General features: G+C 42.2%; 1 protein-coding gene across 2 annotated transcripts in view; it reads left to right on the top strand.

Moving 5' to 3' along the window:
• The first annotated feature begins 385 nt into the window (after positions 1 to 385).
• Positions 386 to 16,569, top strand: part of EPC2 (enhancer of polycomb homolog 2) — a 50,587-nt gene continuing 34,403 nt past the window's right edge. Inside the window, exon 1 of one of the 2 annotated variants that reach the window (XM_074828498.1) lies at positions 386 to 801. In XM_074828498.1, the coding sequence (XP_074684599.1) occupies positions 649 to 801 (153 nt within the window). In that variant the 5' untranslated portion in view covers positions 386 to 648. The remainder of the gene's footprint in view (positions 802 to 16,569) is intronic. The other variant, XM_074828499.1, reaches the window with a different exon arrangement.

Raw genomic sequence — 16,569 nt, 5'->3', positions numbered from 1 at the left:
CACCACACAGGCCTCCCGCCACCGGCACGGGGCGACACTCGGTGTCCGTTCTCGGCTCCGGGGCGGCCGGGGACGGCGGGAGGCATCGCTCTCCACAGCCGCCACAGCCGCAAGCTCCTCCCGCCTCGCCCTCCCCGGTGCTCCGCCCGCAGCGGCGGGGCGGGGGGGGGGGGTGGTGTGGAAGCGGCAGAAGGGGACAGCGAGTCCCCCCCTCCTCGGCCCATCCCGTCCCGCCTCAGCGGGCACCGGCCCGTCCCGCCTCAGCGGCCGCGTCCCCCTCAGCCTCCCGCCCTCGGCTGCGCGCGCACCGCGGCTGCCCCTCTCCCTCCTCCCTCCTCCCTCACGGCCTCCCCCCCCACCCCCCCCCCGAGCTCTCGCGTTGGCTGTCGGGATCGTTGGCCGCTTTGGTTAATGTCCGCCATGTTTGCCATGGCGCAGGGAGCGGATCGAGCGAGCCCGGCGCGGATCTAGGGCTGCGGGGCGTGCGCTGTGAGCTACGGGCGGCCCCGCGGAGAGCTGTTCCGGGGCGGCGGGACCCTCCATGGTGGTGCGGGCCGGGTGCGGGAGCGGCTGGGAGGCGGCGGCGAGGCCGCACTGAAGGCCCCCCCCGCCCGCCCGGCCCCGGGGTGTTATTGTGAGGGGGAGACAATGAGCAAACTCTCCTTCCGAGCCCGGGCGCTAGACGCCGCCAAACCGCTGCCCATCTACCGCGGCAAGGACATGCCCGACCTCAACGACTGCGTCTCCATCAACCGGGCTGTGCCGCAGATGCCCACGGGGATGGAGAAAGAGGAGGAATCGGTAAGGGAGCCGCGCAGGGGGGGCACCATTGTTTATCAGACACCCCCCTCCCCTCACGGGAAATAGGCCATTGGCATTCACCAAGCGCACTACGCACGCTCCCCACCGCAGCGCTGCACGGTTCTTATGGGGCCCTGCGCAAAGAGCGCAGCGTAGACTGCTGTCCGACGCCGTAAGCGGGCCCTGCTCCGCCATCTTCTTTGCGTCCCGACTCGCGAGTGTTTTGATTAGTGGGGGGGGGGGGGTGGTGGTGGGAGGCCTTTACGCTAGCGTAAGAAGGAGGGAAGGCGCAAGATGCATCTCTGAATGAGCAAGCGAGCGCTGCGGCCGCAGTTGGCGTAGCGCGCCGCCGCTTCCCTTGTGCGCGGGCAGCGGGAGCGGAGCGGCGGGGCGGCGGCGGCGGCCCGGAGCGCCCGCCCGGCCCCAGCGGCCTTGCGGCGGCCCTGCGGAGCGGGCAGCGGGAACGGGCCGCCCTGCTTTTCGGCTCCCTGCTTCTCGCTTCCCGTTGTGGCAGAGTGCCCCGGCCGCGCTTTGCCGGGCGCGTCGCGGCGCTGGGGCCGCCCGTAGTGACAAGCGGCGTTTCGCCTTGGCTGTCCCCGCTGAAGGCGGAGGAGCGCGGCGGGCTGCGTCCCCGTGTGCGCTCGCAGGGCTGGAGGGGGACAGCGAGCAGCGTGTAGGGCTCCTTCCCGGCTGCAGATGCTGTGGGTGAAATTCTCGGTAGTTGTGGCGAGCGCGCGTCCGTCTCGGACTTTTTCAAGAGATGTTTTGCACTTGCAGGGTGCGCTTCAAATGTCAGATGCATCAGCTGGACGCCTTGCACGGAGTGTTCGGCTTTTAAGCGTTTACATGATTTTTGAATAAACCAGCAAGTGTTTAGATACGCGATGCTTGTTGTTCTTGTAGTGTTACGCGGGGGGAGGAAAAAAAGCTTTTCTCCACTTAAGTTTTTGGGTTTTTTGACGAGCAGTAGGACAGCACCGCTTTGAAGATGCTTGCCCGCAGTTCTGGTATCATTTGAACAGACTGATTTGTCTTACTGATCTTTAACCATCGACTTTTATGCTCCTTGGAGTTGTATAAGGCTTAGATACAGGCTGTCGCCTAATGTGTCCGTACTTGTATGTAGAGCCGATAGTAAATGCACCCTCAAGAATTTCTTCAATGAAACCGTGTCCCCGCCTCAGCCAAACCTCTATGCGTGTGGATTGGCTTTTCGGAGGTTACAGCTGTCAAAGGAGGCTCCATGCCTTTCTGATTGGTTTTTCTCACTTGACTGTTGATATTAAAAGGAATCCTCTGTCTCACCGTTGCGATTTTTTTTTCCTTTTTTTTTTTTTTGCTATTTCTCCCATTGTTTTACAATGTGCAATACAAAACTTCTAGTACTTCCCAAAGAGTAATTTTCTGCTAGTCTCTGGGAGCATATTTAGAAGGGACAAGAGCATGCTGCTAACGAAGCAATCTTGGAGACTAATCTGGTTTTCTCACTCTTTAAAGTCTACCTTGCAGGGCTGTGTTTGCTTTCAATGTTTATAAAATATAGCTTGTTTTTCAAAATGATTGTATTTTGACAGATCATGTTTTAAATAAACTTGTTAATGGAAAATTGCTGTATGAGCTCCAGCAAACGAGCTTGTGGATTGCTTAAATGATTGTGAAGAAGATAAGATTTATACTTCAATAAAACCGCTTTAGTGTTGTACTGAAGTGTTGCTTTTCTGTAAGAATGAGGTTTATTTTCTCTGCACTGAAATGTGGCTGTGTTTGATGTATTACATAATAGTCTCAAAATGAAACGGTCATTGAAGCAATATATAAGCATAGTGCTAGATACACCAGCCAGACAAGATTACAAACTGTCCTATTAATAGGTTGTTTAGATTATTGCCCTGTAGTGGCAGTTTCATTCATGGGGTAGTCCTTTTCCCAGCAGTGCGCAAATAATTCTTTAATGTAAATTTTGGCGGTAGTGATATGTAAAGCCCTGCTAGGAGAGGCTGTTGTGGATGACAGTAGTTAAATATTTGAGAAATAATTAAACAGCTTTTATTCATAGCAAATATTGTGATCGACTTGACGTCTTTTGAAAGGGACTTTTGGGGGGGAGAGGGAGGTCCATATATTAATTTCTGACATCTCAATTACTTGCATGTCTCAAGGCCTTTTTTTAGCCCAGACTTTTGCCAGGGGCGCGTCTTGTGAAAGGTGTTTGAACCATCAGGGTGCTGAGGATTTACGTTCGCTGTACAGAGACACAAAGCTCATGTTACTCTGGCCGCAGTACACTGCTTTCCTTGCTGTGCCGCCCTGTGTGAAGCCTTGGAGAAATCAGAAAGGTCTTGTAGTACAGTGTGTCATGGGGTCAGATACCATCTTCCAAGGCTGACTTTCACTGAAAATAATGATGTATTTACAGTTCTGCAAGATTTAAAATGGTTAAGATTGACTGACTGCCTGACCGGTTCTTTACAGCCTACTCTTGCTAATACAGGCATATGATTTGCTTTATTCATGATTGATATTTTGTAGATACAAAAATCAGATTTTGGTCCATTTGTTTTTAATGTGGGGTGTTTTTTTCTGTTTTGTTTTGGTTTTTTTTTAATTAGTGCTATTGTTTGGAGCATAGAAAGGCTTAAAGCTGGGTGTAGGAGGCTTAATGATTGTCAGTCATTTCTACTACTATTACTGAAGTTATTTGGGCTGTGTATTAAAATGTCCATGCTGTCACTGTAGTCCCAGACCAGGCGACAATACACACTGCCCGTCATCCGCCTCAAACAGGCATTCTGCCCAGTTTGTCAGTATGAGCATCTTTCTTTGACTTTTCTTTTGATTTGATCTTGATGAATATTCTGGAACTATTTCTATTGAAGTATCTTAGAGATTTATATCCCACTTACAGCATTTTACAAATCAGCAGCTCATTTCTCTCACTTCGGGTTTCCAGCTGTGAAAGAATTAGGCTTCTGGTCTGTAGCATGTTTATGTTAGCAAGTGTTTATAATTTACCGTAAATTAAACCTGAGGAAGAAAATTGTGTGGGTTTGTTTTTTGGTTTTGAACTCGTGAGAGAGATTACTATTAAGCAAAAGCAGGAAGATGTCCTTTTGTGAGCTTCAGAAACTGAACAGGAACATTTTGTATTGTTTTTTTCTGATGAGTAAGAGTTGTATTTCATAATGCTAATCAATTGTTTTGGCTAGAAGGGGGAAAAGTTGCAGAATAGATAAGCCCTGGTTTTGTTTCTTATCGCATAACTATGTGTTTTTTATTTGAATACATATTACTGGAGATTGCTGAGTTGCACATTGTGGGGGGAAAAAATCATGCTTAATAAAGAGGCATGCTCAGGCTGAAGGCTTTCAGAAGTAAATTTGCTTGAGTTGTTAGGAAGCTAAAAGCACAGTGGTAATTGATGATGCCTAGATTGTCTGGTCAAAGCTATCTGAACATTCATCTTAAAATTCTTGTTTGAACATACATTCATTTACAGCTAAGTTTGACATCACGTGACAAGGCTAAGGTTATAGAGGAAAAAGTGCATGAATAGCAAGTTAAGGACATAGTTTAACATTATTAAAATGCTGACAGAGTATGAGTGAGAAGTGACTTTCATTCTCAGTCCTTGAGTGATCACCTTGGCATGATCTATCACTGTTAAATGTAATGTTCAATTTTGAATATTTTGACAGGCTGGAAGTAGTTAACTTGAGAAATTTTTTCTTGCTTTCTCTTCTGTTCGTACTCTCTCTGTCCTTAGCTCATTCAGCTTCTATTGTAACGCTGGAAACTTGGAAGTGTTCAGTGTCTGGCTTTCAAGGCATCCTGGAGCTAGTGATGCTTCTGAAGCAGCATATTAATTGTCCGCTTAAAGCAGGAAGCATTAACTTTGTGCAAGTCGTAATTTTTTGTTTGGATATTTTTGCTGATATGGTGTAACATAATATTTTTGCTGATACAATCAACTGGAAGAGTTCAATCAGGATGACTTCGAAATACATACATACACACAGAGGTATCATTAATTTTATGGCAATGCTTACTTGCCTTTTTTTTTTAAAGTTTGTTACGACCTAGTCCTCCATGCACATATTCTTATGTCTAAACATATTTTTTTTTTTTTTGTGATTTCTGTTTATAAGATAAAATAATAATCACTTAGTCTTTTGGAGAGGCTTCATCCTACATGAGTGAGCATAAACACATTGGTGTTGGTTGGGATGCTCTGCTTATGCCCTTTTTGTCTATTGTTGAAATAGTATGTGTTTTACAGATTATGCATTTTGCATTAACTTACAATATAATTTTTTTATGAGGAGATTAATGGAGTTGTTCACCTTTTACAACTAATTGTCAACATAGAGGCAAATAGTCTTGTTTGATACCCGTTGGATGCACTGGAGTTGTGCTGAGTGCTTCCGTGCTACCAGCTTGCTTTCTGCAATGAAATCAGGGTTTGGAGTTCAGTGCTCGAGTCTTCCCTCTCCACTCCAGACACACTTTCACTTCTTTATTGGGAAGCATAAGTCTCTTAAAGCTGATTTTTGTATATGGAAATTTTACAGATAGTTGCTTTCATAGCATGAATCGATTTTTTTTTTTTTTTTTTTTTTTAATCCTAATTTAGCAATAGTCATTTATACTAAATTATAATTGTTAACCAATAGGTGCCTTAAAACAATTAGCTTAAATTTTGTGACAACAGTATTTTCTTTTAGAGAGAGATGAAGTTCTGTTGTTAGTTTTACTGTCGACATCCATGACTTCTAGGAAGGTGCAGTGAATAAAGGAATGTGGTGAAGTATTACAGACTCGCACAGAAAGGGTGATGTTGGAGGGGACCCTGGAGGTCATCTTGGGCAACCCCCTGCTCAAGCAGGATCACCTGGAGCCTGTTGCCCAGAACCGTGTCCAAATGGCTTTTGAATATCTCCAAGGTGAGAGGTATCCCATCTGTGAGGACTTACTTAAACTGTTGGTCAGCTGTACCTACGTGTTACTGTCTGATGCACTCAGGTGGAGGTTTAAAACCAGAAATATACATAAATGACTCCCTGTGGACAGTTCAAATAGAACTTGAGATTTGTATGTCAGATGTGCATTCATAACCCGTGGTTGAACCCTCGAAGTTGCTTACAAATGAGGGGCTTTGTAGAACAAAGAAGAAGCCAGGACACCAGTGTGTAAAACAGAAGGTCAGCAGAGGATAACTGGTTCAAACCATGCAAATATTCTTTAAAACAAAAATCCCTCAAACAGACTTTGTGAAAGGCTAGGTAAGAAGCTCAAAAGATCGTACTTCTATGCAAAACTAAGTGAAATCAAGACAAGTAGACTTTCCTTAGGAAAGAAACAGGCTTTGTTTGATTAGAATCAACTGGCTTATGGGTTGGAGAAACATAACTCCTGGCAGACGTTTATTTCTCAGTTTGAGTTCAGTGCCTGTATTTATTTACTTATTTTGGATATGTGTGGAGACTGCTGGGATTACTGAAGTATGGTTGGTAGTAGGTAGCATGATGCTGTGTTGTAATCTTTATTCATGGAATTTTAAAGTTCAGTTCTGTTTGTAAGACCTCTTCCCCTGCCTTCAGGTCCTGTGTTTTTCTCCCTCCCTTTGAGACCCATGGCATCACACAGTGATGTTCCTCACAACTGTACATTTCAACATTTCACCACCATTAGTTCAGTTTTCAGCTGTGATCCTCTACCCTTCCCTTGCTTTCACGTGCAAAATACTTTCGTGGCTAACAGAAGCTTCCTTTCGGCCACCGCTGGTACTTAATGTCCCATTTGGTAATGGTGTATCAGACTCCACACTAAGTAGGTTGGATTGTGTCAGCTTGATACTCCAGCGGGGATGAAAATGTTGGTGAATGTGGACCCCATCTAAATGCTGGAGTAGCTGAGCACAGTTAGCTGGTGAGTTGTTAAACTGAGTAGCTTTGGTTTTAATTTGTTCTGGCTGTATTTATGTGAAGTTAAACAATGCAAAGATTCGCTTTTAAGCCTCGCTCTCAGGATCAGTTTATTAGGGCTTATCACATTAACACCAATCAACTAACCTGTAACAACTGCTTGTGAGTATAGGCTTAGCCTGTGACAAATGTCAAGTAATTTATCTTGGAGTGTGCTTTTAAGATACAGCTGAGCCAGAGTAACTGTGGCCTGCAGCTGGTAGGGATGGTCTGCTCTTCTGAGGCCCATCTGACTCGGTAGTGGGAGGTGAAAGGCCACCATGAGGAAGCTGAGCATCCTGTACTTCCATGAGAAGTGGCATTTGGGAATGGAGAAGCGAGAGATTACTATGCTTTGCCTGTCATCCTGAGGTTAGATGGGTTCAGCCATATCTTAAAACCACACTCTTAATTTAGATAAAGTTGCATTTTTGCTGCAGGCTAGAGTCCTATGCATGGGGTCAGTTAACACCAAATCTGTCCTGACTTGTTTGGGTGCCTGAGTCCCTAGTCGAGAACAATGGTATCTACATGGACGTTAATTGGGAGTCACACCTCAATTCATTATGCAGGAACTTTCCCTTATGGGTAGGTTTCCTCAGCATGAGGTGTAATTTCATGACGAAAGCTTAGGAGAACACTTTGAAATCTGCCTCGCTGTGGCTCAGCTGTGGCTCAGCTCTGGAACGTCTCAAACATAGGTAGCAATTTTTCCTTTTCCTTCAATTTAAGAAAACCTCGGAAAGAAATACCTCGGGCAGCTTCAGTTGTGCTTTGAATTACATGGTGCCAGATTTCATATTGCTCCTGCTTGGCAAAATTGAGCAGTAGTCAGCTTTGTATGATTTCTGTGTTGATTGAGATCAGTTGAGATGTCCCATTTGAATAATTTAGATCAACAGACACTACACCTGCTTATATTAATACTGGTTTTAATTATTTTTCATAAGAAAGATCGTTTCGATTGGTGCCAGGCATTCAAAAGTTTTTGTAATTTGTTTTGCCAACAAAATTAATAAACTATGCCTTGTTTATACTTAGTCGAGTGTTAGCATATTTATCATTCTAACTGTCCAACTTTTTAAAAGGTGACACATTTAATAGTTATGTAAACAAAATTACAGTTAAACCTTAGGTGTCCCAAAAACCATTGGTGGTGAAGATTAATTGTGGAACTGAAATTTCTGTAACAAGTAGAGACCTGATTTACTGTGTATGAAAAAGAGTAAGAAGTAGAGATATTACGGATATTACTTTTAGTTTCATAAAATTTAGACTGTCATAATTTTGTATCTAGTGTTGACTAGTTCTGAGTTAAAGAAATGAAGTGTTTTGGAATATAGTAATTTAAAATTTAGATTTAATCCGTTTTACAAATTTAAACTTGTTAATATATAATAATCACCGTACAGCGAGACTGAAGGTGTTGGGTTAAAATACTGTCCCTGTTCATAAGTTCTCTAGATAATAAGGGAGCAAAAGTTTGCAGAAAAACTGAGTTCTTCTTTTTTGTAATTTACTTTGGTGCAATTCTAGTTGTGATTAATATGTTTATACTGATAAAATGCCTAATCCTTTAAGGTAAAATGAGAGATTACTACACCTGATTCTCATTGTTTTTTTTAAAAAAACCCCTTATTTCTTCAGAAATAAGCCAACAAGGAAATGCCTGGAGTAAGAATTTCAGACTTTGTTACGTACAGATATGCCTTTGGTCTGTTGTTATTCTAAAGGCATGCTTTGGAGTGGGAAGAGTAAGTGAGCTGATACCAGGGTTGTATCCTTTCAAGTAAGTTACTTGGCAAAGAGCAGTGCTGTTCCCTGTCGGTAAATGTGCGAGCACTCAACTGGGTTGCTTTTGTCTAACAGAGTTATTTCTCTGGTCTCTGAAGTTTGGGCTCAACACTTCACCCATACGTCTACTTCAGTACCATTTTTCTCTGTAGGGTATTTTCACATGTCATCTTTATATGTCATCTTCAAGTGCAAGAAGTCAGGGCTTACCCAGCTTGCCTTGTGACGCTGTTCTCCAGTTTGTTAGATGTCATTTTTCCATCAGTTTTGCGTATCAGTAAACTACCATCTCATAATGTCCCCTGTGACATACAAAGTAGTTCATGTACATATCGATTCTTAGCCAGCATATTTATAAATGCTTCTTCTCCCCTTTTCCCTATTTGTCTTCTGTTGTTTCCATTTTAATATATAATTCGGTTTTCTTAGCTTTCTGCCTTTTTTATGTCTGCAACTCACACTGTTTATCTGTTTGACCAGTTTGAGATGCATAACAACTATTTCTACTTTGAAGCATCCTGGTAATGTCTGATTCCCCTGTGCTAAACCTCGATATAAACAGAAGACTGTATGTCTTGCAGTGGTATCCAGTGGCTAGATAAGTAGGATAGAGAGACACTGTTATTAAAGAAAGTTGAAAAATAATAATATATGTTTCTTGAGTTAAAGTGGAATTTTGTAGTTCATTTTTAATAACTTTGATTCCTACCAATTACTCTGTGTGTACTTGTTTTTTAATAGCTTTTTAAAAACTGTTTTCTCAGTTGTCCTAACTTCAGAACCAATCTCTGATATCTCTCTTTTGTTATTATGTGAAGGATTTCTGTTTGGTTCATCAGGTCTTCAGCATGCCAGATTTTATCACTTCAGTAAAATACAAATTCCCTGATATTGTGTACCTCAGTTAAATAAAAATGCCTAAGAAGAACTTTGGATCTCAACTCCTGGAAAGAAGATGTTACACACAGGTCAGAAGGTTAAATGGGTAGTGCAGTAAGAGAGGGAGAGGTATTGTAAGCAACTGGTTCTTGAATGTAGAAGTTATACCTGAAACTTTCCAGGAAATTGCATTGCTGATGAAAATGAAATTAATGGGCTCATTTGGCGTCCAAACTCTTGGTAAGGTAACTTCAGTGCTAAGGCAGTAAGTTCTACTTTGACCACAGAAACTTATTTTTAATGCTTGTCTTTCATTTGAGCTGCTATACATGTTCACACCTTTTCATCTTTGACTGTTGTAACCAGCCTTTAGGCTTCTGATAGGCACTAACAAAATGAAACCCCACTTAACTTGTGTGGTGCGAGCGAGAACTGATGTTCTGAAAAAACAGGTCTTTAATATTAAGGTAACACACTTTTCTTTGCTAACAAAGTGGGCCCCTCACTCCAAAAAGGCCATTGAATGACTCGAGCGTGTCCAGAGAAGGGCAACGGAGCTGGTGCAGGGTCTGGAGCACAGGTCTGATGGGGAGCGGCTGAGGGAACTGGGGGGGTTTAGTCTGGAGAAGAGGAGGCTGAGGGGAGACCTCATCACCCTCTACAACTGAGGCTGAGGGTGCAGAGAGGGGGGATGAGTCTCTTGACCCAAGGAACAAGCGCCAGGACAAGAGGGAATGGCCTCAAGCTGTGCCAGGGCAGGGTCAGACTGGCTCTTAGGAAGGATTTCTTTGCAGAAGGGGTTGTTGGGCGTTGGAATGGGCTGCCCAGGGCAGGGGCGGAGTCCCCATCCCTGGAGGGGTTGAAGAGTCGGGTTGACCCAGCGCTGAGGGATCTGGTGGAGTTGAGAATGGTCAGTGTGAGGTTCATGGTTGGACTGGAGGATCTTCAAGGTCTTTTTCCAATCTAGATGATTCTGTGAAATAGCACAGAGCAAGTAGCCTCAAGACATTTTAGCCACATCGGGCTCTTGAGCAGCTTCAAGTGAGGTTTCTGTGCTGGGACCAGCAGCAGCGTGTGTTGTTGTGAAGATGCTATGTAGTAGAAATCTCTAATTGTGGGATGGAGTGAGGCAGCAGCTGCTGCTGTGCTGCCTTTCCCAGCTCCCTGTGGCCTCCCAGCAGGGAGGCAGAGCCCATGGGGAGATGTTACAGCTTCTGTTGGAGAATTTCCACAGCCTTCCTTCCTGGTGACTTCTCCTCCCCTCTTCTGCAGGGAGCATGGTTGTGTCACTCGTGGTCACAGGAAGGTTTTGATGTGTGGAGCCAGGAATCAAACGGAGTTCAGATTCTGTGTATAACATTGTATTTACTAAAGGGGAAAACTGGTTGTTGTGGAATCTCACCTTTTAAAATACATTGTGGGGTTAATTACATGAAAAAATAAGAGAGAATATGTATATATGTAGGTGTATACCTTTCCATCCCCATTTGTCTGACTTGGGACAATCAAGTTATGTTAATTGAAGCAGACTGTAAAGAAAATAAAAAGGAATTCCTTGGATGCAATTTGTTAAAAATCTCTTTGATGTAAGGTCGCATTTGTTAGGTGGTGAATGATACACATGTATCCCAAGGAGCTAGAGGAAGACTGCTTTCTATGTCTTTTGACTAGACCTGAGAGTATTTGTAACAATTTTCTCTTAAGATCACGCAGACACATCTTGAGGAGAAAAAAGGTCCTGACATATCTCATAAAGTACCATATTCAGCCTTTCCACAATGAATTTTTAATAAATCAATTTAATTTGTTGTTACAACAATAATTCTATTTTTAATAATTCATTTATAGTCACGTTTTGGCAGACTGGAAACTTGTATAATTAAATGTAGCTTTAAAACATAGTGCTCTAGTTTGTGGGGGTTTTTTGACATTTCATAAACAGTGACAGCTGTGTCAATGATACGTTCATAAATAGCGAACAATCGTTATTTATAGGAATGAGAGATTGCTCATGTTCTCATACATTACTGCTATCCCACTCAGTAGGGTAATATTTGGGATGTCTCACAGTTGTTTCATGTCCATTATTACATAGGATGATCGAAATTGTATCACTTGCTTTTTCTGCATTAAACTAATTTATAGACTTTTTAAAATTTTTTTTTTTTTATGGTGCTGCAAGGTTAGCTAAAGAAACACAAAAATTATTTTCTGGTCATCCCACTTCTCCCATACCTCCATCAGTGTCTCCTGGGCTAATTTCCACTCTTAATTCCAAGCTTGCCTGTGATTGTTTTATAGTGCTTAAACTGGCTTTAGTCAGCCTGCCAGAGAGGAAATGAAGGAATTTTTTGGCATTTTTTTTGGTCCAAGCTGGATTTTTCTTCATTTAGATACACAGCTCCTGTGTAGGCCTATCTATCTGGACACAAAGTGTCATTTGAGGATGTTGGGCTCAGTTAGGTGTTGTGGTGGCTCTTCTGTTGTATTGTTTCAGTATTCTTGAGATAACATTCAGGTGATTTGTCTGTAATCAGAGGATTTGTAGGTAAAGTATTCACAGAATGGCTTTTCTTTGGTTTTTAGATAGCACTAGCAGTGCTTTTTGAAATTACAATTAATAACTGGAAAAGGGAAGAAAGCAACAGACAAGTGTTTTTGCTTTTGTTTTTGGGTTTTTTTTCTGTTGACATATTAGCTCACTCCTGAAATAATAGAATGACTTTGGAGTAGCTAAATAATAATCTTACCTATTCCAGGGACTTCTGTGAATGTTTAGGATGGAGTAGTACAGTTTGATTCACTTTGCCGCTGCCTCCTTCACTGAGTCATCTGTAACAGCAGCCAAGCATTAGTGCTTTTTTTTTTTTTTTGCCTGTAGTCATAATTTGGCAGTATGGAACACAAGTGTGTGGCAAGTGGATCTTATGATTATTTAAAAAAAAAGAAAAAAAGGGTGGGGGTATCATACTGGAAAAACATGATACAGCCAAAAGTGAAACTGAGAAGTGGTTCCACAAGCCCTTTCCACTTGTAGGGAGGGCCTGACACCGTATCTTGTGCTGCTGCTTGTGGGTTTTCTTGAGCTTCCTTCCCCAGAGTGTCAGAAACCGGAATCCCAGGAGTGTCAGTCCTATAAAGCAGCTTTGGTTTGAAGAATTTTTGTTTGCCCAGGTCTCTGCATTATTTCATAACTAATATAACCTTTCAAGGGGACACCATGTAGCAAGAGGAAACAGATCTGATTACTGAATAGACTAATTCACCATTAGATCAGTAGAAAAAAACCTATTATCAACTCTGCTAATTCACTGAAACACTTGCTTTTCAAAATAAATTGAAGGTGAAGGAATGAGCTTCTCCTAAGATACTCATTGCTGTCTCAAGGGTGAAAATTAGTGTGGTGCACAGACAGATTTTTCTCCTCTATATATGACTTGTTATTTCAGTTAACTGTTTTCCATTCCTGGGCAGAGGGAGGGGAAAGAAAGGTCAGGTCTGTAGGTATATTACCTTTTTTCCTACACCCCCCACCCTCCCGACCTTTCAGCTGCTTAGATCTGCTTTCAGTTATGATAATGTTAAGGCAAGAAGTCAATCATACTTCAGGTAATGGCCATAATTTTTATACTAAATTGTCATGTCCAGGAATCTCTTTTAAAAACAACAAAAAAAAGCTTTTCCAGTGAGCTTCTGACGGCTCAAGAAGAGGTTCATCCTGTTGGTGTTATGGAGAGAAATGAATCCTTCTTGACAGCAAATGTCAAGCTCTTTCTGCCTGAGGAGGATAAACCTTCATTGGCTCGTTTTTTTTCTTTTCTGGCAGTTAAGGATTGAAGGGGTTAACCACAGAGGAAAACAAAAGATGGTGCTTGAGTTTACACTTTTGTCTTTTGTGTGTGTGCAGAGAGGGAGCAGATAGCACTGTGGCTTTAGAACAGGGGAGAGGCTTTTGATCAGAGTAGCTTTTGAGCTTTGTGACACTTTTTTCTGTAGATGTTGTCAACAGGTATTCTGTGGTTGAGACTTTGCAAGATGAGTCTGCACATTTTGGATTAAAATTACACTTTTTGTTTCTGAATCTCCGTATTAAATATAAAAGTGTTGATTCATTTGTATTTCCTAATTCAAATATAATGTTAAGCAAATAGGATCTCTAGGCTTTAGTATGTTTTTCTTGTTTTCTTTGCTTCAGTTCTGTTCTTGATTGTAGGTACATTGGGAGGCTGACTCTAGGTTGGCCTAGAAATAGCTTCTTTTGAGTAGGTAAAGGTGTTAATAAATTCACTTTTCTCTTCCATAGTACTTAATGGAGTGCTATGGAGTTAAAGCCATCCATCTTGTTAAGAGGGTTGATTTTTAACAGCGAAGCCGTGGTATGTTATGTTTTGTTTCCCCTAAGTCTTGGTAAATCTGTCAAGATACTCCTTTCATTAAAGTCTACAGCGTTGCAAATATCTGATGTAAATTGTGTCACCTGAAGCTCTGTTGTGAAAGGACTGGCAAAGAGGAAATTCTTTTCTTAGACAGTGTCACAGTAAACTGTAATATGTTTCATTACTTTCTACCTCACAGGGTAAATGTAGATATTGGTAAGTGAAGAAAAGTGGTAAAAGAACCTTTTAAGGAGTTGTAGCATTGCTTGTATGGTACAGTTTTAAGGAATGAGGAAGGGAACAGATACATTTAGTCCTAACGGTTCATCTTCTAGGGTGTCTTGTATCCAATCTGGAATTGCTGATTGCAGTTTCATAATTAAGACAGATCAGCTTTTCAGTGTGAAGATGGTATTCATCCAGAGGCATCTTCAACTATGCTTACCCAAAAAACTAGCACATTTGTTTAAAGTATGATGAGCTCTGTTTCAGAGAGAGTACTATGGGAGCTGGCAGCAGGGAACTCAAAGGATAATTTAGAAACCAAACTGGTCTGTAGGATCCAAGTGCTCCGTTTTGCAGAAGCAGAATAGAAGGGAGTATAATGGTAAAAATATTTCTAATGTGTAAAAATAATGTTCATTATTGATAACTGTTTCCCTTAAAGCTTAACAAAAATAATCTTTAGGAGAATATTACCTGTTGACTTATTACTATTGTTGAACTTTTTTTTTCTAGTGAAGAAACTCCCAGATAGGAACTTTAGAAAGAAGATGAAACCTGTGGTATTTCAGGGGTGAAAGGACGTAGCAGTGATGGTACCTTGCTCTGCTTTGGACCGTGAGCCTAGTTCTGAACGTGTGCAAGGCTAAGTATTTTCAGGTGCCAGTGTCACAGGATTTTTTTGGTTTTCCCCTTTGAGAAAAAAATTAAAGCAAGGATTGCAGTGTCTTAGTACGGGTTCAGAGGCGTGATTTCAAGTCTCCTGGACTAAAGCAGATAGTTGTTCTCTCGCCCTGTCGTGGATGGAGGTCGAGTCATTTGGATTTGGCGCTTCAGAGGTGGTGGTGTGAGAGTGGTAGGTGCCGCGTGCTCTTCTGTGCCGCTCCACACGGAGTGAGCGGGTTCGTGCTGGCAGGACAGGCTGCTTACACCAGGGAAAATGTACGGGATTATGTAAAACCAGTGACTTGAGCACTTTGCGGTAAACTGTTGTCTGTACGGTTATTGTACAGTGAAGGCAACTGCATGGCTGAAGTGCATCTAGAGAGATGAATCTTTCACTTGGAGAACAATTTTGTTTTAATGTGTAAATATGCTAAAGCAGCAGTATTACGTGTACTAAACATTTAGATATTTCAAAGCCTGTTATGCTGTTAGCTGAAGAGATAGTCCAATATAAGCTGTATTTGTTTGAAATCTTTTAGTCGTACTAGTGAGAGAGGTTTGTATGTGCTTTTTAAGGAATTAGTGGGTAATAACTCTTTGACAGGTATTCCTTTTTATTCCCATGGCAGCATGTTCTGTTTGCTGTCATCGCTGTTTCCTCTAATGTTTGGTTATTTTGTATGAGAGCTTTTTATCTCCCCTACTTCAGAACGAAGTACAAGTTAAATATGGTATGTGTCTTTCAAAACTGTAAGGAAAGGTGAAAAATAGATAAAAAGTTGTATTGGCATACCATTTACTAAATATATCTTTTAAAATGCTTTTTCAGGTTTAATAAAGCTGTTTAATTAGACCAGCTCTTCAGAGTTTGTTTAAACAGAACTGTTTCAGAAGTTAAAATTTATATTTTCATTCATGCTCAGCAGATTTTTATTTTTTTCTCCCTAATTTTAAAAATTACATAGTTTATCTGTCTCTTTTGAAGCTCTACTGCTTGAGCGAGAGTAATACAGTTAAGACTTCTCTGTCTGAAAGCTGTGTTATGCTTGAAGGCTTTATATAGTAAAGTGAGTACTAACACCTATTGTCAGATTTTCCTTGGGAATTCTTTGTACGCTCACTAGCAGTGTTACAAAACCTGAGAATCTGAATTACTCATCTGCACTGTTTAATGGGCTACGGAGCCAAAAGGTATTCTGCATTTTGGTTGCTGTATGTCCTTCTTCACTACTTTTTCTGAACGTTAAACCTTATTTACCCATTCATTACTGAGACTACTGTGGACTAGAGTGGCTTCTCTACAAGTTATTTAATCCTGTTGTAGAAGAGTGTCTGGGTTTGGTTTATTTTGGGGGTGTGGTGGGGATCTATAAATTGGTTAGCTTCAGTTGGTTGGCTGTGTAAGGAACAAAATTTGTCAGTGATCCTCCATGAGGAGGAGTGGTTGGCTTGCCAGCAGAAACTTGAGGACTGGCTGTGCTGAAATGTTGTGAAGTTGAGTTAGAAGTGCACAACTTCTGTACCTGGAGCAGAATAATAACGCTTTGCATCGATGTGGGCAGGGAACTGCCTGGCTGGTGAGCAGCACTGATGGAAAGGATGGACCAGGCCGTGGGCCGGCAACATGTACACGCCGTGTGACTGTGGCATGCTGTAGAATGGGCTATGTTGGGAGGAATGTGCCTACTGGATGGGGAGGTTATGGTGCTCCTCCACTTGCCAGTGGTGAGGCTGTTCTTGGAGCGCTCTACCCTGTTACACCGCTTTCCCCTAATTTCTCAAAGATGCTGAGAAACTCTACGGTAATCTGTCAGATTATCTGGGCTGCCAGAATGGCTCAAAGCTTAGACCCTAGCTACTCTGAAGAGAGG

This window comes from Strix aluco, chromosome 6, assembly GCF_031877795.1.
Source record: "Strix aluco isolate bStrAlu1 chromosome 6, bStrAlu1.hap1, whole genome shotgun sequence".
Taxonomy (NCBI): domain Eukaryota; kingdom Metazoa; phylum Chordata; class Aves; order Strigiformes; family Strigidae; genus Strix; species Strix aluco.
This window is presented reverse-complemented; position numbering and strand designations above follow the sequence as displayed.